Source organism: Emydura macquarii, unplaced genomic scaffold (assembly GCF_026122565.2).
Source record: "Emydura macquarii macquarii isolate MOO-44397 ecotype Brisbane River unplaced genomic scaffold, CSIRO-AGI_Emac_v2 contig_1390, whole genome shotgun sequence".
Lineage (NCBI taxonomy): Eukaryota > Metazoa > Chordata > Testudines > Chelidae > Emydura > Emydura macquarii.
In genome coordinates this window covers 7,965,247-7,989,206 of record NW_027131527.1, presented here as the reverse complement: position 1 = coordinate 7,989,206, position 23,960 = coordinate 7,965,247, and the positions used below count along the sequence as shown (strand labels likewise).

General features: G+C 37.1%; 1 protein-coding gene across 2 annotated transcripts in view; it reads right to left on the bottom strand.

The window, feature by feature from the left end:
- ARID5B (AT-rich interaction domain 5B) overlaps positions 1-23,960 on the bottom strand; it is a 136,256-nt gene that overhangs the window by 52,557 nt on the left and 59,739 nt on the right. For both annotated transcript variants that reach the window (XM_067552580.1, XM_067552581.1), the window contains exon 4: positions 22,694-22,924. In XM_067552580.1, the coding sequence (XP_067408681.1) occupies positions 22,694-22,924 (231 nt within the window). The remainder of the gene's footprint in view (positions 1-22,693; positions 22,925-23,960) is intronic.

The following is a 23,960-nucleotide window of genomic DNA, read 5'->3' as shown; positions in this document are numbered from 1 at the left end:
AGGAGTCCATAGAATTCCCTAATATAGAAGACAAGTTGAGTTTGTGAAAGAATCAGTTTGTTTCTGAAAATGGACAACATATGTCAAAATTTAATATGCAATACCAGGTGTATATATAGTATATATCTTCATATATACCCATTTCCATTCTATACAAAGGAAAAATACCTTACAATACAGCTTGAAGCTATAAATTTAATAATAGATTACCAAATTAAGTCTGCACAATCACTTCATTAAAAAAACCATTTCAATGTAAAATACAGCTGTAGAGGTTTGGACAATTTCCTGCATAATAGGCCCATCCCTGAAATGTAAATAACACCAGTATTAAAACAAGCCAATAAGGGTACATCAGGAAAAAAGAGTACATGAAAACATAAATGCACTTTCCAGCCTATCCTGCCAAACCTTTATTTAATTTGAGTGCTGCTTTGATAAATCACTATTGCTTCAGTCAGGTTTTTTTTTTTTTTTTTTTTTAATGTCCTGTTATTCTTAACACAACTCCAGGACATTTTAAATATAACAAACCAACAGAGTTTTGCAATTAGAATTATTCACTTATTTCCTGTGTATCATCAGCATTTTTGAAAGAATGTTACTATAAAATTAAAAAACCGTGTGACCTTTAGAAATACATGACTTGCTTATTCAGTTTTTTTTTCAAATGCAATTGTGCAATTTTAAAATCCTCTTCTTTCCCAATTCCTTTCTCCCAAATAAATGCTCTTGATAGTAACTTATAAAAACCAAGTTTGAGGAATTTTTTTAAAAGGACTTAAAAACCACCTCTAATATTAGTGAATGGTTGCACATTCAAAAGAAGATAAATATAGCTCTATTTAGAAACAGAAACCCATAAAAAGTTAATGATAAAGCTTTCTCTTTTTAGTTTGACAAAACAGAGATGTCACAAGAAGTACATATGGCAATTAAAAAAATACAACCAGGGAAAAGGCAAAATGAACATTTAAAAGCCAAATGGTTTGGATTTGCATACTCTGATATTTATGTAGCACATTCTTTCCAAATGGATGGCACAGTGTTTTTCTATTTTTAATCTCTCTCAGTATACAGATTGGAGGTATAGGAATCTCTTTTCCACCACTGATGTGCAGCCACCTCTGGGATAAAATGGGACATGTGTTTAGCAGCACCCAGCAACACTATACAACCATGTTAGGACAGACAAAATTAATACCTGAAACTAGAGTCAGAATTCAGGCCTAGATCATATAATGAACTCTGTATGGATGGAGACCTACCCACTTTGCAGAGCTTAGTGGAGTTCACTCAAGGATCAAGGCTCCCCACGGTAAAGATTGTTTCTTACCATATGTTTACACAATGGTGGGTAGTACCTAGGGCTTCATTTTCCATCAAGGCCCCTAGGTACTACTGCAACATTTGGCCAGACACAAGGGTTAATACTCCATGCCTTGTGAAAGATGCCATGGGATTTTTAATGGCCACAGGTGGCGAGGACCTCATTTTTACATATCATCTGGAAGGACCGCAGCACAGTGTTTTAACACCATCCTGGGGCACTGATTCAGTTCTGACAGAAGGAAAAGCAATACCCACAAATTCACCAACCTCATTTTCTTCACTATCTGGGTTTTTCCATGAAGCCTGCCATCCAAGTGCTTACATAGACTGATGCTGCTTAGCTGAGACCTGACGAAAATCTCAGTTTAAAATAGTCTAAACACCAGCTGCCTCTAGCCGACTACTTCAAACAGCTCAAGCAGCTCTATAAGAAATAAGCACCTCTAACAGATTTCCATGTAGCCTGTTAAGAAGATATGGACTTCTACTGAGGTGACTATCAAGATTCATCAACTCAAGAGGTAAATATTGACTGAGGCAAACGGGTCAATATTTACTCAAGACCCATTAAATCTAGATGTCATGTTACATACACTCTGGATGGCTATCAGAAATCTCTGGAAGTCTTCATTATGGCTAAGGGTTTCAAAAGTGTAACCTGCTTCCTTTTAAATCTACATTCTAATTGGAGAAGAAGTTAGAGCAGAATAGTGAGAAACTATTATTCACCTAATGCACCTAAAGAATTATAGCTTTCATTGACCACAGCTGTAGCCAGAGCAGAGGCGTATACAGTATTTACATGTGCTATCTGTCTGGCCTGCATTCCAGACTTCAGTATTACTGACCTCTGAGGATGTGAACAATAAAAATTTACTGATTCATCACACAACATTATTTCAGACAACCAGGATTTTCTTCTTGGGTAGGAACGCACCCTCTCCCCCAAAGATACATAAATTCATGCTGAAATTTTATCTTAGGCTTCTGCTTCCAATGAACAAACCACTTTGAGGATGCTGTCAATCAAAAACTTCGGAGGAAGTTAGTTATAGCCTTATTATTTACTGTGGCAAGTATATTAATTCTAATATGTATCTCCTTCTGGCTTGGTGAGACCAAAAAAAATTCTAGGAAAGGTGAGATTCCAAATGTGCGCAGTTCTAAACTTCAGTGATGGGGTAAGCTTAGCTGTATAAGATTCACTGTTTCTTATAAAGTATTTTTAGGTCTTGGCAAACAGCTAAAACATGTCTGCTTCTGAAATAATATGCAATCCATAATATAGAACTTAAGTTTAAATTCAAATACACATTTTAAAAAAAATCAATAAAATGCTTTTCTAAAACAGGAGATTGATCTGCGACTTAAAACTTGCTGTAATGTAATATTGTAGAACGTTAATAAATAATGCTTTTTCCTTGATTACAAAATAATACCCTGCCATGAAAACCCAGAGTAGAGGTAGGAAATTGTTTGACAAAAATTAAAATGTCACACTTTTCATAGAATTGAGCATTATAATTATTGGTGAAATGCATTTTTCAAACTTTTTAACACAAAATTAACAATTACATACATCACTTAATTCTATAAGTGGATATCTCTTGAAGACACCATTAGGTAATCATGCCTAGTTCAGTTTTAATATATACATGCAGTACTTCTAGCATGGAGGGGATATAACTATGTCAATGCTGGCACCATAAACCTTGAAATGGTAAGTGCTATTAAACTGAGATATAATCACATTGAAAGGGAAACATTAACAAACAGCAGACAATTGAGAAGAAAACACAGTGTGCTTGTGTTCTACTACATGTGCTTCAAAACCTTATATAACTATTCATTGTCTATTTCATCTGGCTATGATCCCAGTTTGTTCTATGCTATGCTATACTAATTTTACAATAATAAACTATTACACAAGCTTTATGCAGTCATGCATATGAAAAGGTTGTGGAAGACATTACATTTGATTATCTTTCTACCAAAGATACCATCTTGAAATTAAACAACAGCCTGGCAGAAATATATATGAGTGAAAGGAAATAATTTTAAATCTCAGAAACGCAGCCTTTAAAAACAGAGATTTCCCCCCTTCAAAGCTCACACCAGCCATGCGTATACTACAGATAAATACTACTAAACCGACAATACTACGCAAGAGCCTTCATGTTGTAAATCATACTGGGTTGATGACAATTAGTGATGTTGGAAATGCAAACATTTTTATACACCATCTTTTGGTAAAAATGAAGCAAGGCAGTTTACAAAGACAAAAGGAATGTATGAAATAGTTCAGGTTTAAAAAATTATTTATTTATGCTTCAGCATGAAGCAATATGAATTGATGAGATGTCTAGGTTAACAGTTGTCTCTACCAACAAATCTCTGGATGGTTGCTAGATGGTTATTGCAAATAGAAAAAATATAACAAAGGAAGTTATGACATATATAAAGGTTAAATGCAAAACAGCTACTTCAGGTCCTGCATTTGCCTATGGAATTAACTTGGAATCTTCTACCAAAACCTGGAAATGAACATTAATCACACTGGTTCAGGATTGGTTATATTTAGTCATGGAGCAGTGCCAAAAAAACACTATTGGACTATAATGTCATTGACATATTTAAGTCTAATATCTCATCAACCATTATGGCCAGAAATAAATGTTTTTTACCATTGGAAAGTGTGGAATTCTCAAATCTCCAAGATATAAATGATTTATTTCTGGCCCTGCCAAGTCACAAGACATCAAATTTAAAAATCATAGTATTTTGATTACCATCTTGCTTCCCCCACATACTTCGATTACAACATTTTAGCAGCTAATCTCTCAAACCACTAAATCTAGTGAACCAATGTTTTATGTGGGCCCCAGGGGCACTACCACAATACAAATAACAACAATTCTTGCCAAAAGCTGAGAATCAGTTTTCAGATTGTATAAGGTGTGATTCTGCACCACTGAAATCAATGGCACATTTTCAATGACTTTAGTGGGAGCAGGATCAGACCCAGGAAGCTTTAATGCCAGATTCTGATCTAAATTACATTGGTGTAAATCCAGAATTACGTCATAGACTCCTGTGGAACTCTTTTTGATTTACTTGAGTGTATTTGATATTAGAATCTCATCTTTAACCTTTACTTTTAAAGAAGAGCTTGTCAAAACTCAGAATTTCTGTCCAATGGGAAATCCCAGCTTTTTGAAATTTGTTTTTGTCCCACATCGGGAAAAAATTCAAAATATCTTTTTTTTTTTTTTTTGTGGAACAGAAGGTTCTGAAAAATGTTGGTTTGGAAGACTCAAAATGTTTGTTTTGATATTTTCACTCAAAACAAAATGTTTCCACCTTCCCAAGTCAAAATGTTTCATACCAACTTGATTCAGCCATAGTTTGTGTTCCCCTGAGCTGCCACAATGCCTTGTGGGACTTGTAATTTTAGTGCCTTATGCCCCAGTTCTTCTCTATGGGTGCGGCTCCTTGGCCAAACTAACTCTCCCATGATGTACCATGTCAGTTCACCAAGAGGGCAGACAGTGGAATATCATGGAAAATGTAGTCTAGCCAGGCAACCCAGAAGACAAAGGGACAAGAGGCACCTGAACTACAGCTCTCATGAGGCCCACAGCAGGGCAGGTGAACAGAGATTATTGTTGAACTGACTGGAAATGAAACATTTCAATTCAGTTGGACAAACTGAAATATTTTGATTTTGGCCAACCCAATCCCAAATGAAATATTTCATTTCAGTTTTACTGATGGGAAATTAGAAGCATTTCAACAACACTGAAATGTCCTGTGGAAAAATTTGATTTTGGTGAAATGGCATTTTCCATAAAAACATTTTGGTGGGAAATTCCTGAGCAGCTCAACTTTCAAGACTCATGAAATATGAATAGCTAAAAATCATGTCAGAATTAAAACAGAGGGGGGAAAAAACCCAAGTGGGGAATCAGAAAATGGAAGGAGAAGGGTGGGGAAGATCAAAGTCCCATAGAGTGGGTTTATTTTTGTATTTAGACTTGGGCCTAAAAAGCCCCACAAAACCACCAGGACCTTTGAAGGCTGTCCAGCGCCAGGTGAGATGTGGTACATGGGGTGCTACAAGCCCTTCTCCACAATTGAGGAGATATTTTGGTTTTTTTTACTCTTTGAGTTTTGGCCTGTGAGACTAACAAAACCTAAGAGACTTAGGCCTCATTTCATGGTGTGTAGAATAAATAATATACCTTGTTTAGACTGACTTTTTATTTGGATGAAAAGACAAGTTGGATATTTGTTATCACAAGGCCTCCCCATTTCCATGGATATTCATTTTTGGACCCAATATATAGCACAGCCCTAATGCCTTTTCTTAACTCACCTGAAACGGGAGCTCACACTTCTGTTCATTCATCTCAGCCCCTCTTGCTCTCCAGAATAATTCTTGCTGGCTGCTAGGCAGCTATTGTTGAAAACATGCATGAGGCATTAATTGTCTAAGCCCTTAAAAATTCTTTAAAATCATGAACATTGCCATACCTAAAAAGGGACATTTCCCTTATAAGAGAGCAACTCCTGTGGCTGGGAATGTTGGTGGCTGCAGTGTGTCAGGGGCTAGATGAGTCTCAAAAATTATTCACACACAGTATGTTGCAAAAACAAACAAAATAAAACAAAATTAATAACCTCATTCTATAATATAGTCTTATTCAACAGATAAATTATATAATCTCATTAGTCTTTTCCTTGTTGTTACTTTGTTTACAATTTCCATACTTTTCCCCTGACATGTACATTTCATATTTTCATTTTTTAAGCCACTGATGACTTTGGGCTCCTCTGTTATTCCAGTTAATTTTAGAACTTGCTGAACATATCAGCCAATTATCTTCTAAACGCAAAATGGAACCAGCAAGTATTCTTATTTGCTTCACTTCAAAGAGATACTGTAGCCTCATTGCTGATGCCAAGTGCTCTGTGCTTCTTACCAGTAAATGCAGATTTCACTTTATAGGGCTTTTTTTTTTAAAAAAAACATTCCAATGTCATGATCAAGCTCGAAAGACAGTAAACACAGACTTCCATAAATTGACTCTAACTTCTAAACTAAACAACTGAAAGGATTTGCAGCTAGGTAGCGTTTTTGTTGTTGTTTTTTAAAAAAGTTTTTGTTTTATAACAAAACCCCCTCTGTCATAACTAAATATACACAACACACGACCAACATAATTACAGAAAGTATTTCATAATCACCACCACCAAAAACCCTAAAGATCTATTATTTTTGGTAAAACTGTCAAATGATTGTAGTTCAATACAATCTAATGAGGAAAACTGCATTGCTGATACTTGAATGAATTATTCCGCTACAAAAGGTTCAGGAAAGAGCTTACGTATTTTATTAAACATATTTTTCATGCTTTTCAAACTTTGATTTTTGATCCATAACATTATATAATAGGCCCTGGGCCTGTCTCGGTAACTTTCAAGAGAACCAGTTCAGGAAGGGCTGCAAGATCAGGACCTACATTCCATGTAGTGCTTAATTTCACCATTGAAATGAGAGGCAAAACCATCCATACCTACTTAAAGTAAACATACCACACTATAGTAAAGAATAGTTTTCACTGTTATATGAACTTCTATTTTATTTCCACCTCCCCTGCTTCTTTCACTGTGTCCTATTGTAATAGCAAGTCTGAAATGAAACCTGCTTTGGGCTCCAACAATGCTGAAAGCTTCCTTATAACACCCTGTCATTGTGACATCAGCTGTTGTTTGTGTGTGTCATCCTCATTGACAAGGTTATTACAATTACCCCTTTCAGTTTCCTTCTTACCCTTTCTGTGGGTTGCAACCACCTGTTTAAAATCAAATTCCTCCTCTTCTCTTACTCATGTATTGCTAACATATAGTTTTTAATTAACATAGTCTTTCAAACTATTATGCAGAAAGTTCAGGTAACTAGTGATATGCCTGAAGGCTTTATAAAGAGAGAGTCACATTAAGTGTGTATGTGATTTTGGAGCATGTATTACTCAACATATTTAAATGAGATGCTATCAAGTAGATTTTCAAATCCTGCCTAAACTAAAATACAATAGGGCCAGTTACAACACTTCTTTTGGAGAGTTAATGTACTAGTCACTGTTTGTGAAATTAAAAGCTTCAAATTTACAGATCGCTAGTCAAAATTTAAAGGTATGTGTATGTGTCTGAAGAAGAACAGAGCTCCATAAGTTCTCCAAACCGCACCAAACAGTGGACCAAGCCTGAATTTGTCTAGCGTCAGCCACTAGATCTGGCTATGTCTTTGTCTGCTAAACTAAAGAGCCCTCTACTATCAGAAGCCTTCTCCTCATGTAGTTACTTACAGATTGTGCTTGTAAGTCACCTCTTAACCTTCTCTTGGATAAACTCATAAACTTCTTTAGTCTCTGACTTTAAGGCAAATTTTCCAGATCTCGCATCATTCTTGTAGGCCTTGTCTTAACCCTTTCAAATTTTTCAACATCAGTTTCAGTGTGGAACCAGAACTGGGCAAAGTGTTCCAGTAGGGATTTCTCTAATGCTATATACAATGCTAATACCACCACCCTGCTTCTACATCTAAGGGGTCATGTTTGCTGCTTTAGCTACTGCCTTGCACAGGGAGCTCATGTTCAGTTGGTTATCCATCATTATCCCTAAGTCCACATCACAGCAATAAAGACCAACATAGCTGTCTTGACTCACATGGGGGATGTTTGATCAATTTGGTTTAGTTAAAGGACTACAGAGGTAAAGCTACATGTATTAAAGGCCAAATCATGCAGCCATTGAAGTCAGTGTCAAAACTTCCATTGTTTCATTGGCATTTGGTCCTTAATGAACAGACAGTCCTTAAAGTATCATTGTAAAAGTTCAAATTGCTATTATAAAGCTCCGAGAAGCCAAATACCGTATTTTTTTCTGCAAAAGGTAATTACTTTTTGATTTTTTGTCTACTTAGTAAAATATATTCACTGCTCAGCCATAGAATCGGAATATGAGAAGCATCACTGTATCCATTGACTATTACTGGGAAGAGGTGGTTAGAAATTATTGCTGAGAAATTATTAATGTTCAGGTAATGTCAGAGGAGCAAAAAATAGATTGTTGAGGGGTTCTTTTGTTTTTAACTTGAATTATGAAACAGTCAGAACACTGACATTCTCCGAACTCCTCTCTGATCAGGTTTATAACAAGGGAGTTTGGACACTAAGGGCCTGATCCAAAGCCCACTGATGATAGTGGAAAGATTCCTGTTGATCTTAGTGGGCTTAGGATCCTGTCTTTACATCCCTAGTCTAATATCAGACAGTAGATCATATCACAATTATTTCAAGTGGTATATGGGTATTTTGAAAATTCTTTAAAAACCACAAACATCATGTCACATGACATTTAAAAATCTGCAGAAATCTCAGCCTCCAGATCATATTACTGGGACATAAAACTACTAAAATTTGCTATTAATTTTTTCCTCTATTAATATTACTGGCATATTTAAAATATAAAAACTATTCAAATTTGCTATTAATTTTCTTCCTTTGACTTGTCTCTACATTGCATCATCTCCCAATTACTGTGATTTTGCTGAGTATGCCAGTTTCTTAAAGGCCCAACTATAAAATGTATGGACTAATTGTTGAGCAGAACTGAAGAGCTATTAAAACTGCAATAGTATAGCACTTCCAGTGGTAGTCTATTATTTCTACATGATTGGTTTTGTACAGCTCTAACTCATGCATTGAAACTCTTAGATAAATTAACTCCTTCATTTTGACATAAGCATCACAGAGAGAATTAAACATGAATGAACATTTTTCTTCAGATATTTTATATGTACTATAGGTAATTTTAACGCATGGGACTAAAGATTACATATTATTTGAATTGAGAGCAGTTTGCTGTTTTATAAAGACTGTAATAAATTGAATTTGATTTCAAAATTATCCCATGTTCCTATTTCATGTTTCCTTGTCACATACATGTTGGACTATGTTTACAGAACTTTATGAACTATAATATACAACTCAGGCATTTCTAAACAGCTATATAAGAGTGGGTCTGAAATGTACACATTTTAAAGATTACTTTGCGAACACCAAGCTCTTCTCCCAGCTGTTTTACATTTTGAATTTCCCAATAAATGAATAACATACTAAAAAAAGCAAACAAGATCTGACATTATTTAGTCTAAGTTTCTAAAATGGCGTAACATCTGTAGCAAAACCAATTTTGAATAATTATATTTAACTATCATCAGTATTCAATTATTCAAAACTAGCTTTCTTTAGAGTCCAGCTATGCGACTTAACAATGTGGTATTCAAATGTTTCTTTTAATTGTTTAGTCCTTTCAACAGCCACACTGCAGCAAAATGAAAACAAATCTTTTCTCATATCTTTTTTATATATATTCATGTGACAAACCTATGATCTCAGTTAAGTGCCACAACTGTTCATTAACACGCTTCACAGTCACACAGTCAGTTCTGCAAGCTTTGAAACCATGCCAAAATGAGGGGCTCAGCAAATGGCACTTTGACCTTTTCACTACTAACTTCAGTCTTTATTAAAATCTCTGAAACTTCAGCTCTGTCTCCTGCTTTACCATCTTTTATCTGCTTTATAAATACCTAATATTCACTCATTAAACAGAAACATTTGCTACATTCTTATGTAACGCTAAATTCCCTTTCCACTCTCAATTGGCTTGTGAAATGCCTTTGATTAAAAAAAAAAAACCTGAAGAATTCTAAATCTGCATTGCAGACTCATTTTCAGAGCACTTAGGCATGTTGTCCAATTTTAAAAATCTAACAGGATTCATGTAAATTTATCCAAGTTTCATAAGAGTCAGTTTTCCCTGTTGAATTTTAAATAACAATACATGAATTGCACTCTCTCTCTCTCTCTCTCTCTCTCTCTTAAATGATGTTTGTATTGCTGAAGTCTTCAGTTGACCATTTGTGTTGGGACAGAGACTGATTTTTCCCCCAGCAGGGCATCCACTGCCAGCAACAGTCACCAAAACCACTAGCACCCGGGAGTTAAATGATACCCCATGAGAGACAAATAGAAGCTTTAATCATTTTATGGTGCTCAAACAAAGATAATGGGGAAAATCAGGCAAATTATTTTGGCTAACAGTAATTAACTAATTACATGTAAGAAAAAGAAAATGTTCATGTGAGTCATCCATGTGTCTTCATTCTTTGTAAACTTGCTGGCACACCCCTGATGCTTAATTTCTTGCTTTAAATAAATAAGTACTGGAAAATATGTACAGTATTTGGAACTAAAGGGAATGACGTTAATTCAAAGGCTGCTTTGTATAAGTTTGCATTTTCTATATTTGAAATGTAGCTTTAAGGAAACTCAAGACCTGCCTATAATCTTTAATTTATACCACCCTTCACCCAAGAATTATCTAGACTGTACAAAATACTTCTTCAAGTTACACAATGACAAGGCTTACAAAACTGAAGTATCATCGTTAAGCAACTCAGTAGCTTTGGCTGCTCCTATTAGCAGTACTATTAGAGAGCACAGAATGCCATATGCTAAAAAAGACTTAAACAAGGTAATGGGTATTAATTCCAACTCCTTGAAATGTGTACATTGACCTGGATATTAGGAAAACTATTTGCTCTTAGATGCATTACTGCAGTCTGATTAAAATAATGACAAATATTTTGGAATTTCCATCCAAAGCCAAAATGAAATTATTCAAATGCACTCCATAAAAAACAAAGCTTTTTAGTATCTTCAAATTAACTTCAGTAAATTTACAAATGGCCTATACCTAAAACAGCATTAACTAAAATTACATTTGTTTTTATTGAAAGACAGCCTCAAGTGCCGACATGTAATGTATGACATGTGATACATAATAATTCTCTTTAACCAGTTCTGACATAATATCTCCCAAGGCATAATAACCACAAATGACTGCTTTAGTTAAGAAACTAGCCAGAAGCAAAATAGATCCATGTAAAAGTAGCTTTAACCATAAGTACCTCAACAATATTTTATGTCACTTTGTAAAAAGTTAAAGGAGTCCCATAATAATTAACAACAAAAACTCCATGTTCTTTATTATTGTATGATGATTGTGAAAGGTTATTTCATAGCCCCACAGCTGCCAATGCTGTAAATTATGCAGGCACCACGAAGCATTAAAAAGAAATAATAGCAATTTAAACTAAGGCTGACGTAATTCATGATAAACAGTCATTGGAAAATATTACAATGTTGTCTTTTTTTGAGTGGGTTTAATCAGAAGAATGTGACTATACTCTGACATACACCACTTCTCTTTTCCATTGTACTGGCTTTTGGAATGTTGGCACTGAGACTAGCTGCAAAGTTCTCTTCTGTTCCTAATAATTACTGATTCCAAGGCTTGAACACCTGAGGGACTGTAACAATATAAATCTAAACATAAATAAATAAATAAATTCTGATTGACTGAAAACTCTTCCAAGACAAAGCTCAAGAGCTCTGGCATGCAGGGTGGTCCAAGGGAGGGACTGAAATTGGAGAAACATTAAACAAGGATGATCTAATTAGACATATCAAAAAGATGGCTCCAAAAATGCCAACATAACCAAAAGACTTTGCTTTCACATCCACCATGAGCTTAACTCAGCCTGTGTTTTACTCCCCTGAAAACATGGCTCTTACTACGGTTTTGTTAGTTGAATCACAAAAGGAGCAACACACTGAAAGTCAAATATGGGAATGGGTAATTTCAAAAATTGTATCTAAACCCACTTAATTAATAGACACCAATATATGAGTACACACACAATACTTAGATGATAAATTACGTATATCACAAACATTTGCCCACCTCACCTGAACTCTGCCCACTAATCTCTCTTTGTTGGAACTTTTTCAAACAACATCATTGTCCCAAACCTAACCTGATAAAATGTTTAAGCCACATCACACTATTATGTATTCCCTATAAAAAGAGAGAAGAAGAATGATCTTGAAAGTTTCATGATTTTTAAGTTCTTACGACTGCAACCTTAATGTTTCTTTAATATAGTATTTTAAATGGCATTTTCTAGGCATGTGCATGTATGGCTTTTTGTTTATGATTTGTTTGTTTGTCATTTACAAGAAAGAAAGAAGGGGGAGGGGAAAAAAGCCCAGATGCTACCTCCTTAAAAGGTCCATAGGAGGGAGACTTTTTCCTGCACACCTCAGATGCTGCACAGTTTTACCTTTCAAACAGACAAGAGATTGAGGGAATGGTCTCTGTAAAGCAATGAATGAGCAGCCCTGCCTCACTGACAAGACACTGTCTGCCATCAGTGAAGCAAGGTGAGCACTGAATGAGCGAAGGCTCTTACAGAGCTCTGTCTCATTCAATGCACAGTTTACAAATGTGATTTGGACTATGCTAGCTTTCATGCAGTGGACTGTTGCATACACATCATAAGGTGTGCATACCTCGATGCACATTTACTAGATATTGGATGCCCAGAAAATGAGGCAGAGGTTAAGGATGCGAAATGCTGCCTACTGCACTCTGAACATTGGTTGAAGAACTTTAAAAAAAAAAAAAAAAAAAGCCAATGAGATTTCATATGGTATTCACCCCTCCAATAGGCTTTATTGGGAAGCAGGAGCATATAAACCTAAAGAAATAAATTGTCCTGTAAAAAGTGACTACAGTAGATATTCTGTAACAAGGAAATTTTGGATTCTGGTTTTGTTCAGTGAAAGCAAATCTATGTGAGTATATATAGAGCTAAAAATATGGTTGCTATTGAAAAATGTACTTAGCAAAAAGAGGAAAGAAACGTGTTTCTTTTGAGTTGATAAGGATCACAAAATAATAGAAATGTAGAACTGAAGAAGACATCTAGTCCAAATTTCTCTCACTTTACCACACATTACGTACTTTCACTTAACAGCTCATTGCTAACATTCTGCTAGATTCTGCTCTCTGTTAATCTGGTGTAAATCTTGTGCAACATCAATTGAAGTGGATGGAGTTATTCTGGATTTACACCACTGGGAGACAGAATAGGACTCATTATCAGTGCTTTTTGCTTCAAGTATACAAATATTTTACACTTTACAATGACTGACATAATGCAAAACTTGCAAATATTTGTTTTTAGATGTGGGGAAAAAAGCAATTAGAGCTAAACCTGTTAATAATGAAGAAATCACTTTACAAAAGCAATTATGTTGGTCATATAAACAGCTCTGCCTTCAGATATTTTATTCAAATGCTGCAGAGCATACTAGGAAATATCACTTGTTTAAAAAACTGGAAGTATTATTTCATAACTGAAAAATCAATCATTATAAACATCTGGGGATCATTAATAACTTACTCTACAGTTGGATTAACAAAAAACAAAACCAAAAAACAAACAAACAAAAACAAAAAAAGATCTGACCAAGAATTCAAAACATTTCCAGATTTTCTTTTCAAAACTAAAGGCTTATGTTTGCAGAGATGAGAAAATTTTGTATATATATTAGATATAACTCTATTATGCATTAATCATTACTTCCCCTCTAGCTATGTCCTGTTTTTTGTTTTGAGAAAGTTAAAATTACAATATTTAGCTAAGCCACTCTACCCAGAGCCATGGAAAAGATTTGCATATTTTTCAGACTGCTGAAGATGCCGCTGTAAAACAGCATCTGAGGAGGTCCCACCATCCATGCTAATACAAAGGCTTTCATATGCTCGTATCACATTTTTAAGAACACATATAAATGCTAAAATGTTCTAGCCTTACCACTGGGATACTAGCAACTTTCCCGCTGTCATACCATACTTGTATTAAAATACAGTACTGGACAGCATACACCTGGCAACATTAAATAGTGGTGGTGAAAAAAGAAATAGATTTTAAACAACATCAAAGAATATATTTTTTCAAAATCCATGGAATAAGTTTTTCTCATTGTTGATATTAATGCCTTGAAAACAAAGTGAATTTTCTTCTTAGGGGGTTCCAAGCTCAGTCTGGCAAGTTGCTCAGCACTCTGGTCCCACTCCAGCAAAGCATTTACACACATACACGTATCTTTAAGCACATGAACTGTCCCAATTAAGTCAATGGGCTTACCCTAGAACCCTAATTCCTGTTGTACAAGTCATAGGAACAGAACTGAAGCCTCAGTCCCAGCAGGTCAGGTTACATCCGCTAATACAAAGCATGGGCAGGAGACAGGCAGAAATGGCCTACTGTTCCCCACAATGTGCAGCTTTTAGACCAGTGGGTTCAGGCTCTCTGGCCATACCATCAATTGTCCTTTTCTGGTAGGGAGCTCTGTGGTGCACTGGATGGGTAGACTCCCAAGTGTGGGCTTTCCACAGCCTAAATCCCCTTTGACTACATAGCAAAGATAGCGGGCTTGATTCTGAGCTCACTGAATGCCTAATCCAAGGCTCATTGAAGCCTATGGAAGGACTACTATTACCATCAGTGGATTGTGGATCACTGACACTGGGGTAAGTCAGAAATAGCTCCACTCAAGTAAATAAAAGTTATACTAGCATAAAACCAGTGTAAGTAAGGCCTGGTCTACACTACCGCGCTGGGTTGACAGGAGATATGCAAGCTACATACTACAGAATGCGTATCTCCTGTTGACTTACTTACACTCCCTTACTGCAGCATCTTCACTGCGCTGCGCCAACGGGAAATGCCCTCCAGTCGACGCAGCATTACTCTTTTCTGGGGGGTGGAGTTACTGCATTGAACTGAGCGGATCTCCACCGGCTGCTCAATCCGTGGAGCCCGATGCAGCGGAATCAGTGTAGACATACCCTAAGATCACAATCAGGACCATTGTATTTTCTCCTTTCCTGGACGCATGGAGAAACCTGAAAGATATTACCTCACCCACCTTGTCTTCCTACATCAGGCACTCACACTGGTGTATTAACACAGGGCTATTCATGGATGTGGGCATGCACATTCTTTAAATGAGAAGCATAGAGCCCTGAAGCACTTCTTTTAAAAGAGTAAAATAATGCAATGTAGAAGAGTCTAGGGAGCACTGCAGTATGAAAGAAGATGCCATCTGTTGAACTTGTCAAATCTACCAACACATTCTGGTGCTGGACACAATCCCCAGAAGGCACAGAATTTGGGGCATGTTGAGGAAATCCTTGCTTGTGATCACAGTTAACGCCAGCTAATTAAGCTTCAGTAGGACTCTTCTGACTGAGTCCAAACACTGATGCGGTAAAGCATCCTTCCCTGGTCAACCTTCCGGATAATGAATGCTGACCATGCGGAAGGGCTGCTATTCACTGATACAGACTATATCCAGACTGAACCAAGAATAACATTCATCCATAGAAAGCAATTATTGATTAATATTGAGGAGAATGACGAAATTAATTAGATGTAAGAGATAATTACAGAGTGATGGGGACCACAAAAAGAAGGGAAAAGAACCCCAGATACCTTTCCAGAGGAGGGAATGGTTTTTTATGATAAGAGGAAGGAGAGTCCTGATATTAAAATGCAGTCCTGGGAGTCAGGAGATCTTAGTTCTAGTCCTGGTTTTGCCTTCTTCCATTGAAATAAGTTACAGTGCATGTAAAGTAGCCAAATGCCAATAACTTCAGTATTTTACTTTATAAAAAAAATGTTTTAGTGCAAATTATGACCTACATTCTATGGTTGGGTTAAAAAGAAAGCCACTTTTGAGTTACAGGAATAAAGAAGTGTCACCAACAGGAAAGTTCTCTATATTTTATTGCACTGGAAATATGCATATTTTAAAGAGTAATTTTATAGGCTCATTTTTTCTAAACAGTTGATTTTATCTATGAGTCACAAAACTCTGGATGTGGAGACTTATATTGAAAGCAATGACAAAATTTCAGCTATACTAAGACTAATGGCACCACTGAAATTTCTGCAGCAGTCTGCTTTCATCCTGCTCATTCTTTATAGAACATTAGCTACCCCCACAGGCCTCTATGCTTCACAGCCCAATCCTGGAGGCCCCTCATCTCAGCCACAACCTACTTGGCCAAAGAAGACCAGTTAGATAACATTTTTTTTCATGCCACAGGGCATCCTTTCATTAGCCCATAAATCCTGGGTGATGACCATGCTGCCTTTCAAGTGATCTTAACTTTTGCTAACCCAAGAAGTGAGAGAATCTGCTTTCTTCATTGTTTTAGGAAAAGATGTGGATTTTTTTAAAGTAGATGATTTTTCCTAATGTAAGCGATATACCGTTGGTTTTTCATGGGGTGCGAGAGGGGGAGAATTGGTACTGTAGTGACTTTACACATCATTTTTCAATGAGCTGTTTTTTCTGTGCATAGCTCTTTATATTTAAAAGGAATCAGTTTAATTTTTTCAGGGAAAAAATTGATATTAATGGTATAACTAGATACAGCTCTCTCACTTTTTCGTATTAAATGTTTAGTAAAAGATTGGCCTTTACAGACACTAATAAAACTTGTAACCTTCTTTGGGGGGTGAACAAGTGTTTATTGTACCCCAGGGATCAAACAGCTTTTTTAATCATATATTGGGCCCAACGCGCTATAAAAGTAATCCAGAATGATTTTAAAGTTTACCAGACATATTTGAAAAATAAAGAAATATGGTATCCAGCCTTCCCTCACACTCTGCTTATATTTAGAGCAAACACACTCACAAAACTAAGAAAAATCTTCCTGTTAACCTCTAATCCCATGATATATTATTATCCACCATACTGTTATGATGAAACATTCTGCATCAGCTTCTCAGCTGGTAAAGTCAGTGGAGCTGTACTGATCTACATCATCTAAGGCAAGCATCTGATGCCCTGGCTTTTAAGGTGGTACTCAAACATTCTTATTTTCTTGGTTGCTGTTTGCTGCTTGTATCTGAAGTCAATTTAATACCTCGTTCATTACAAGCAACAGAAGAGACATTTGAAGACAAAGTTTCCAGAAGCTAGAGGCCTCCTTTTGCATGCAAATGTGCATATTGTGCAGTGCTTAATTTGTAATGAAAGAGGTGCCAGGGCTCAAGCAATTTTTTTTACTTTCATAACTGAAGTGGCAAGCCCAGGGATACGGGGGCTATGAACTGCCAAGCCTAGAGATGCCAGGGCTCAGCCCTGACAAGCCCTGGCACAAATTAAGCACTGACATTGTGTGCACATCTACTGTAACCACCCATACAAATATGACAATAACACACATAAACAGGTAATTAGACATCTCCCCATCTGCACAGACAAGGCCTGATCCTCCTTTCACTGTCATCACTGTGTATCAGGAATAACTCCTGGTGTAAACTTGGCGTGAGAGGAGAATGAAGCCCATTCTTACCTGAGGGGGTGCACAATTATAAGTGCATGTGCAACTCCAGGTGCACATTTGCACCACACATTTCTGCACACTGTCCTGCAACTCCTATTTTAAAAAAAGTAGCTGTTGATGTCTATACAGACAACTTTACCTATGGCTAGTCCACTGGAATTCATAATGAAAATGAATAGGGTCCTTATTCCCACCCACCCTTCATTTCTCTTCTTTGGCAGCCTGTATGACTGCCTAACAATAAAGGTAAATGACATGCCTTTGCAAAAGTTACTCAATAACAGCAACCAAAGAATGAATCATATGCAGTGTGTACTTTACTGATGGTCTTCTGTTTAAGAAAAATTACCCACTTGGCCCATAAGTAATCTTTTCAGGGAATTTTTTTACATACCAGTTGATGTGGGCGTTTTGAGGGAAGTGACTATGTGTATGGGGACTAGTCATGCAGGCATGAAAATACAATGGAATCAAGATGAAGAACCAATCCCCTTTGATCCTTTTGCTCGGGCCTGTTTGCCCCGGATGGAAGGGTGGGGAAGAAGAAGGAAGTAGCAGGGATTCTGACACTGGCCTGCCCTCTGACTGGCTGTACCAATGCCTGTTTTCAGAACAGCTTTTCTCTTGGCCGCTGGAGCCCTAGTGGACCTAAAAGTAGTCACAGCCAAGTATCAAGCTCCTTGTTTCTGCTCCACAGTCGACAATAGTGCGCCTGCCCTTTTGCCCAAGTTCAAAGTTTCTCAACTTCTCTTGCATATAACCACTAACTATTGCAGCTCGTTTTCTGTATGGGTGAGGCTTGTCTGCAAGGGTATCTAACTGATCTTCCTTGGGGAGGAGGAGATATGCTGTTTAACCAGGCTCTTTCCATTTGCTTTGGGCATCAAGAGATGTGAATTCCGTTGGATGTCTTCTGTTTCCTGTATGCATGAAAGCTCATGACTTTTAAGTCTGTTTGTCTTTTAGAGGGAGATCCTTCAAGTCAGTTACGTAATATTAGTAAGTATTCATCACCAGCGAGGGTGGAGCCTCCAGGCTTCCTTATCATAGCAATCTCTTCCCTGGTAAACTTAAGAGAGATAAAGGGCTGGATCTGAGTGGGTCCAGTCTCAGCTGCTGGGGCCCCTTACAGCAGGCATCAGCAATCAGATTATGAAGCTGGTTTGCTAAGTGGGGCCTCGGTAGGATATAGCTACACTGCAATTAAACACCTGTGTCAGCTGACTCAGGCTCAAGGGGCTCAGGCTGCAGGGCAGTAAAGCTGAGGTGCAGATGTTTGGGGGTGGGCAGGAGCCTAGGCTCTGGGATCCCTCTCTGGGGGGAGGGCTCCCAGGGCTCAGGCTGGACCCCAGTCTCTGGGACCTGGCAAGGGGAAGGGTTACATAGCTCGGGCTCTAGCCCCAGCCCTAACATCTGCACCCCAATTTTACAGCCCTGCAGCCTGATCCTAACAAGCCAGCCACAGGTGGTTAATAACAGCGTAGATATCCCCATGGCGTCCTTGGAGAAAGATATGGGAGAAGAAGAAAGAGATGTGCCTATATGCAGACTCAGTTTGTAATGCCTGTGGGCATTCATTGCAGTAATTTATCTTAGTTCACCTGAGACCACGCTCGGGTGGCAATACTGCAGGAAGCTCTGTGTGAATATAGGGACCCACCCAGGTGGGGTTCCGTGCAGGGTCAGGGTCTACAATGGTGCGCAGGTATCCTCCTTCCACCCATGTCTGCAATGACTGACAGACACAGTCTAGCTTCCCTTGCCACTTACAGAACCATTTCCCACCTTCCTTTTTTCATGAAGAACATTGAGACATAATTTTTTCCTCCCGTGTGGCTGTTTTTTTCCCCTTCACTGAGCAAAAAATAGGATAAAAAAAAAAGGTCATACATAGCAGAACAAAATGTTCTTGCAAAAATGCATAATAAAAACTGAGAAAGCTTTATGGAAGAACATTTCTCTCTCTATTAAAATGGTCTAACATGTACAGTCGTTCCCATGTTATGGTGAATGGGGTTCTTTGTCAATGTGTTTTTGGTATTACTTGTTACACACTGTGTCTATCACAAGGTGCTGCAGTTCCTAGAGTAAGTATAAGATTTTACTGAGTAGCACAATAAGTAAAGTAGTTCTTGCACCCACATCAGAAATCAGAGTGGAGCGTGTCAGGGGATTCTCACAAAGAGTTATGAGTGTAAGACTCCCTCCTAAAGATTTTCACTTCCTTTGTAATTAATGTAGATATTTTAGGAATGGGAGAAGTATACATCTGTACCTTTCCCTTGGCCTTCTGCATCCTTTTCTTCACATATTTTTCCCAGTGTAAGAAACATCCAAGACCATCAAATTAAACATGTCTGGATTTTTTTTAACAAACACCTTTTAAGAATTGTACTCACATTTATGTAATCTAGTCTTCTCCTCAGATTTGACTGATAAATACCAGTGCCTTAGAGTAATCCATTTATCTACTGTACCACCCTGCCTCTGTTTACATTTAGCAGTCATCACTTTACACATGTGACATCAATCTACATGATATCAGTATAAACAGTTTGTATAACAAAGTGTTGCATATTTTATTGTCCTGCCAGCCAAAAAAAAAAAAAGGGGGGCACTTTGTGTACTGCATGCAACCAAGGTAATCTAATTGAAACCATATATTTTACAATACAGACCCAGAATTAAATATAGCCCAGTTTGCAACATCCTAATACTGCAGTCTTGCACATTTTACCACATCATTAGTTTTGTAAATATATTTACAAAGAGTGCCACTTTTTGTTTTACAGTTATTTAAAAAAACCTACTTGTTATATTAAACTGAATTTCAAATACACATAATTAATTTTGAGGAAAAGATTTCTTTGGCTCTGATTTGATAATTAGATAATTGTCTTGCAAAGATCAAGAGAAAGGCACAGCTTTCAGAGGCTGAACAAAGGCACTATCTGTGGTTCACTAAAAGTGGTTCCTCTATTGCTCCTGTTCTCTTTGACTCACCTATTACTAATATTCCATGATATACTTACATTATAGGTCCAGCTATTTCAACAAAGCTGTACTCAAGGAAAGACCGTGAATAAAATACATTGCAGAAAAAAAAGGTATGCTCATTAAACTCCTGAAAGCCTAAATAACCTTTCTAATGTAAAAAGGATCATTAATTAAACCCAACTTTATATTCTATTCTGGATATTTCAATGTAAATAACAATGAAGATGACACTATTGCGCCATTAGACCAGACTTTCAAGATATTTCATTCATTTTATTTTTCCTCAGTATCGACCAACATCTTAGTTCAATAGTTTAATAAAACTCTATGACATTTTACTGAATATGAATGACATTTAGGACCCAATCCTTTACTCATGTGAAGTTCTAACCATGTGAAATCAATCAGTGTTGCCATTCATGGAAGAAAGAATTTCTCCCATGAGTTAGTAGCTGCAGGATCAGGCCTTACAAGTGGGCATCCTTTGTCTTATAGTAGAGCAGCTCTACACTGTACATATGAAACACCCAATTCTAGTCTCAGAGGTGGGTTTACAGCTTCAGAATAACAATGACAACTTTAAAGGAAGAAGGCTTGACTGGTATCAGCTAGCAGGTGGGTGCTAGGAAACAAAACAGGGGGAAATTTTCTCCCTATTGAGATTTCCTGAAAAACATTATTATGACCTAAATGGATAAAAATAAATTGTCTTTCTAAAAGAAACAGAATCTATCTTGCAAAGATTTATGAATTTCATGTGTCAAAGATATAGATGCTCAATGCTATTCACAACACTTTTTGCCATCCATTGGAACATTCATCCATCTGGTGATATGGCTAATAAAATTTGATTCTCACAGCACAGGTAAACTGTTCTAGAAATAACATTGGACCAGTTACTGAAATTACCCAGCATGTACACAGAGCATGTATTCTGTCACAAATGTACCCTTTGGCACTTTGGTTAATCTGACAAAAGTGTTAGACATCTGGCAGTCTTAATGGGCCTACAGATCTTCCTTATGGCTTGAACTTGTAAAATTCTGAGTGCTGTCTAGGAACCACTGAGCATCTTCTGCACCCACTGAATCAAAGGAACAACTCCTGGGAGGAATTTAACTCTTTCAGAATCAAGCTTTTTGCCTTGGCAACACTCCTATTGAAGTTGCCATGACAATCATTCTAAGGTTTCCACCAATATAGTGTATGGTTGATGTTTCTTCTGTGCCCTACTAGAAACAAACAGTGTGGGCCAGGAGTTTGAGCACCTAACTAGAAGTCAGGAGCTTCTCAGTTCTAATCCTGGCTCTTCTTCTTTCGTATGATGATAGTGGAACAGTGAAAGAAACTGTGTAACTACAAGCTTTGGGCAAGTTACTGTGGTCTCCCCCTATAAAACAGGGATAATTAATAATACTTATAATTGACTAACTCCAGGGCTGGTATGAGGGTCAGTTAATGTCTGTAAAGCACTTTGTAAACTTAAAAGAGCTGTAGCATGGGTAGGCGTTATTATTACTATAAGCACTATGGGAAGAAACATGAAGTAGCGGGTTTACAATGGGACACACAGAGAGTCTTCTCTATTTTGCATTACTTAGCATGCTGCAGCCAGGATTCCTTTAAAAAGGAAAACTTCAGAAAGCTAGAGTTGTGAGGGAAAGCTAAAGTATAAGTTAACTGTGAAGGTAGATCATTCAAATTCTAACAAGTGTCCCTTTAATTTACACTGAATAATTGTGCTACATACTCCATCCTAATAATATCAACCTGGGGTGTGATAAATAGACATTGTAATATGGAGATTGCAAGTAGAGAAAAGTCCATTATCATAGCCTTCTGTCTCAGAAATAGTGAGGGGGCAGCACATTTGGTATTTAGCACTTCAAATGTAAATAGCATTGCTCTTCTTTAAAGGATTCACACTATTATCATTGTTCACTTGTTAATGTGCAAACACTTAAATGGGGAAAAATGCTTTTTCTTGTCATAAAAAGAAGGTAGGTGGAAAATGACTTACCAAACTCATCACACACGCTTTCATTTTCTATAAGAGTTGGGTGATCAAATGTATCCCGACAGTAAAGGATTTGGGGGTTTTTGCTGATTAGTGCAATGCCACCAAGGGCTAAAACAAACTGGTCTGTTAGTACTGAAGATGGCTTGTCTTGAACACGCTTTAGCATGGAACGATATCGACAGTACTGTGGATAACTGAGGATTAGCAGATTTGAATCTTCATCATCCTCGCCTGGAAGAAAAATATATAAATTACATTTAATATTACACGAGGAGTAATGTGAAAAAAATACATATAAGGGAATGTATCAGTCACTTCCAGGGCACAGTCCTATTCCCACTGAAGTCAAAGGCAAAAGTCTCATTGATTTAAATGGAAGCAGGATTACGTCTCTGCTCTTCAAAATTCTATCTTCTCTATGAAGATATTTTTCATACACAGAGAGGGCCAAACAATAATACAGACAATGATACATTCAGACACCTTTTTTTCTTACACATTTAGGTCCAGATTATCATTGTTATTCACAATGAGTTTGATTTTACACCACTGGAGTAAGATACCACTCAACTTCAATAAGGTTGGAAAATCTGTCCTTAGCTATTCTGAAAGTGTTCTCACACTTCATAAAGTTTGTTGTAAATGCTTTAATAGAGATATTTCATGACCATTTGTACAAAATTCCTAATGTAGTCTTACTAAACTAGCCTTTACACCATTTAATGTATTTTTAAAGACAATTTCTTGATTCCTATATGTCTTCTTGCACCCTTCTTGGACATATATAGTATTGGCCACTGTCAGAGACGGGATACTGGACTAGACAGATCATTGATCTGATCCAGTCTGGCAATGCCTATGATCCTAAGCAATCCCACCAGATGGAAATAACTTTTCTCATGAACTGTAAATGCAGTAGCTCTCAACAAAACACAAGTATAGTACAATACAGTGAAAAGAACTCAATAGCTTCTTAATTGCAGATCCAAAATGGAAAACATCCAAATTTGAGCATTTTCCATTCTGTTATGTTTTAAGCAACATTAAGCATCAAAGTAGCTGATTTTGAAGTATCACAGTAACGTTTGATCATCTGGTAACCAGTGGGAAACGTAATAGCAAATGATAGAACATGTGAAGCAACAGAAGGCATTGATACGACTTTTTCAGGCCACTACTCAGCTGTATTTCTATTCATGTTCATTTGGGTGCTCACATTGGTTAGCTAGATCTATCTTTCTATGCACACCTATGGAGGTGAGCTATA